At 36.9% G+C, this 3,626-nt stretch overlaps 1 protein-coding gene across 1 annotated transcript; it reads right to left on the bottom strand.

Moving 5' to 3' along the window:
- Nucleotides 1–289: 289 nt before the first annotated feature.
- On the bottom strand, nucleotides 290–1,228 carry LOC120113296 (glutaredoxin-C1-like). The gene has a single exon (XM_039134385.3). The coding sequence runs from the start codon at nucleotides 759–761 to the stop codon at nucleotides 450–452; it is 312 nt and encodes a 103-aa protein (XP_038990313.1). The 5' UTR covers nucleotides 762–1,228; the 3' UTR covers nucleotides 290–449.
- Nucleotides 1,229–3,626: the final 2,398 nt, after the last annotated feature.

The raw sequence follows: 3,626 nt of genomic DNA, 5'->3' as shown, positions 1-3,626 counted from the left end.
GAAGGTTAATATTTGCTTGGTATGCATGCAAACGTATCTCCATGTATCTTACAAATGTCTCGACTCTTTTTTTCCCTAAATTAATTAGGTCTTAACCATTAACTTGAAACTAAAATACACTGCACCTGCAAGCACAACGATGCGGTTATCCGCATGTATAGATGGGCATACAAACATCAGCTTTCATATATATATATATATATATATATATATATATATATATATATATATATATATATATATATATATGTAGTGACAAAAAGAGGAGACACCAAAGCATGATATGGCCTATTTTTCCATCAAGAGAAGAAGAAGAACAACAAGAAGAAGAAACGTCAGTACTCTCTTAACCTCACTCTCTAATACATGCATGCCAATACTTGTTTCTCTCTCTCTCTCTCTCTCTCTCTCTCTCTCTCTCGTTATTTATCAGAAGTAGCTCCTCATGTCTAGAGCCAAAGAGCACCTGCATCTCGGAGCAACGAGACCAAGTTACCACCAAGGTGAAGGGACATGATACTGTCTGTGGATCCAACAAGATTGCCACCGATAAAAACGGCAGGCACCGGTGGACTGCGTCCGAGAAGCTGGACGAGCGCCCTCTCCATCTCTTTCCCACCACGTACCTCGTCGAGCTCATAGACGGCAGGGTTGACGCCAAGCTCACAAAAGAGCCTCTTGACAGCGTGGGACATGCAGCACGAGCTCTTGCTGAAGATCACCACAGCTCGTTGCGAGGCTAAACTCCTCACCCGATCCATCTCCAATTATCGATGCGCCTGCTTTTGGAAATTGGACAAGCGAAGGCTCCGGGAATTTGGATAGGAAGCAGTGGATGTTCAGCAGAAGAGCAAGGTAAAATGATGGAAGAATTAATCTTGCTGAGGAAAGGCTTGGGTTGTGGTGGACTCTAAGCTCATGACTGACTTGTTTATATAGGCACAGATTGTTGTTACTGCCCGTAGTTTCTTGAAGGGATGGAAGTGGAAAGGATGGCTCTCCAGATACATTGTTTCATCTCCAAAATGCCCTTCTTATCATTGCTTTGAGAGCGACCATCCATCTTAAGGTTCTTGGTGGATATTGTTAGGGGCTCACTATCAAGTTGAGCAAGTAGTTGGATAGTGTCTAAGCTTCTTTTTCACCTATGGACACAGATAGGGCCATGTGTTTTGGGAATATCTAGGAGGCAAGCACCATTGCTAACTTCTGATGGAAAAATGTTCCTCATTTGATAAGGTTAGAATCTCCTCTTTATTATTAGAATCAGCAGGTGTGGAAACTTTTTATCATCTTCAGATCTTGGAATGAAAATGTGAAGATTGAAAGAAATTTCAAGTGACAATAAGAATGGATAGCTTGATCAGAAAGAAAACAAAGGTGTGACTTGGTATAAAATGAGCACACCATAAGAAATCTGAGGCGTACAAAATTATGAACTACACAGTACCATAGGTACTACTAATGGACAAAGTAGTTCTTGTTAATAATTGCCATGATTGTAGGTATTAGAACTTTCTGTTTAATGATCTCGATTCTTACCTATGAGGGTCTTCGTCCATTTTTGAGGCATATCTTTTATTTTAATGAAGCATGTAGATGAATTTTGTCAATGTTTTTTTTTTGAAAATTTTTAACTCAGTTATCGAAGAAAAGAGATTAAAATTTGAACTTACAACAGTGAAGTCTTTCTCTATAAACATTCATGCATGGCAGGTTTGGCTCGAAAGAAATCAGAGAATTTTCAGAAGCTCAACTATACATAACCAAGATAGAGATGGTCAAACGAGTGAAAAGGCTAGGATACTCATGGCTGACTTTGGTACCAGTTAAGAAGAGGATAGAGGTGAATAAATATCTAAAGAAAATTAGGTGGTGTGACGCTGATGATCTTAGAGATCAGTCATAGTTGTTTCTCTTTCTTATTTTCCTTACCTTCTTCTTGCTTTTCTATAATCTCTTTATTTCCTCAAACGAAGTACTTAAAGCACTTTGCACTTATTGATTCCAAATAATAATAATAAAAAATTAATGCACTTGTATCACAATTGCAAAAATTCTCTGCAAGTAGAGCTGGAGCGAGTTTGCATTTTACATAGACTCAAGCATTTAGTATTGAAGAGGGGGCATGCGGCTTAGCTTCATTGGATATTGGATATTAATGACCTAGCTGGGATTTCTCCCTTGGTCTTAATAGTTTCATTACTTGAGCTTATTTTTTCTTAAAAAAAATGCTTTATGATGATATCATGCGTTCATATGAAAAATTTATTAATGGATCGATAATTTGCTGACATATCGACTGCATAATCAACTATCCTTCATGTTTGGCAACAAATTTCACGAATCATACCAATCCTCTCTTACCACATAGCAAGAGAAATGTTCATGGATGCTATAATGGAAGCCTTACAACGTTACCCTATTATTCTTATCTACGCCGACTTTTAGGTCAACTCATGCACTATTATCTAATTGTAGGTAGGAGGAGCGTATGCATGGGCCACAACTATGTGTCAAAGCAACAAACCGTACGATGATGCTACGTTCGAATCATCTTCATTCAACAAAGTAATAAGACAAATAAAAAGAGATTTGGTTCCAAATGGAGGATTTGGATTTGAGGAACCTTGTAAATTGACCCCAATGGCAATTCTCACTTGGAGGCTACGCTCCATTTTGGCTTCCAAAGCATTTCCTTTTCCCTTATCCTCGCTTGGAGAATCCCAAAAAGGAAGTGGAAAAAGTAAATTGGCCGTCAGCTCACAGGGAAGAAGGAATAAGATCCACCACCTGTCCATATTTGTACGGCCTCATCCGCAGTACCGCCCCACTTATAATCTAATCTGCGATGCCGCTCTCTGACCTTCTATTTTCTCCAGCTTTGCATCATTTTATCTAAGAGTAGAATTGAAGTTTGACATTCTCTATTGTGACATGGGAAAAAAATGCATAATAGAGTTGGCAATTAGATCGGGTCGGACCGGATATAGATAAGATTGGATATAAAATAGATCAAAAATTTGTCAATCCGAAATCAATTTATTTATTAAACAGACCAAAAATTTAGATCCAGACCTGATTATCATTTTATTAAGCAGGTAAACTAATCTAATTTATAAAAAGATGCATTAAGTTAAACGGATTAAATGGTTAAGCATTATCGTACTTAGTGTATTTGAACCTCATTAAATCTCTTCAAAGAGCTAGCATCGGACTTAAATTTTATTGGCAGCAGCAATTTAGGCCTGAGAACATGAGTAAGAGTTTAACAAATTTGTGTTTAAGTTTAATTTGTTATGAAATAGACCATAAATACACTTAGTGCATCTATTCTTGGCCTTATCGAACTCAAGGATAACCTCATCCAGGATAGTTCAATCAGGTAGGTTATTGGTTTTGGTTAAGCTATAGACAGCTAAGTCTTTTAATAGAATAATTGGCGAACAGTTTGGGTTAAGTTTTTTTAATAGTTGACAGTTGAAGACTTTTATATTTATGAGTATATATTTGTATAAGTTTTATTATAAGGAATCAATGTGCTACATTAATTCCTTTATATAATTAGTATTACATGCATCATACAATGCAATTTTAGTTACCATTTTTATTTATTACTGATCCGA

Source organism: Phoenix dactylifera, chromosome 2 (assembly GCF_051530095.1).
Source record: "Phoenix dactylifera cultivar Ajwa chromosome 2, Ajwa_hap1_PhDact_Kaust_v1.1, whole genome shotgun sequence".
NCBI lineage: Eukaryota > Viridiplantae > Streptophyta > Magnoliopsida > Arecales > Arecaceae > Phoenix > Phoenix dactylifera.
Note: the sequence above shows the minus strand (reverse complement) of the source record. Positions and strands in the feature narration are given on the sequence as shown.

Bases quoted from the DNA above. Each gene is read 5' to 3' on its own strand.
- LOC120113296 (XM_039134385.3), bottom strand. From the start codon at position 761: ATGGATCGGGTGAGGAGTTTAGCCTCGCAACGAGCTGTGGTGATCTTC.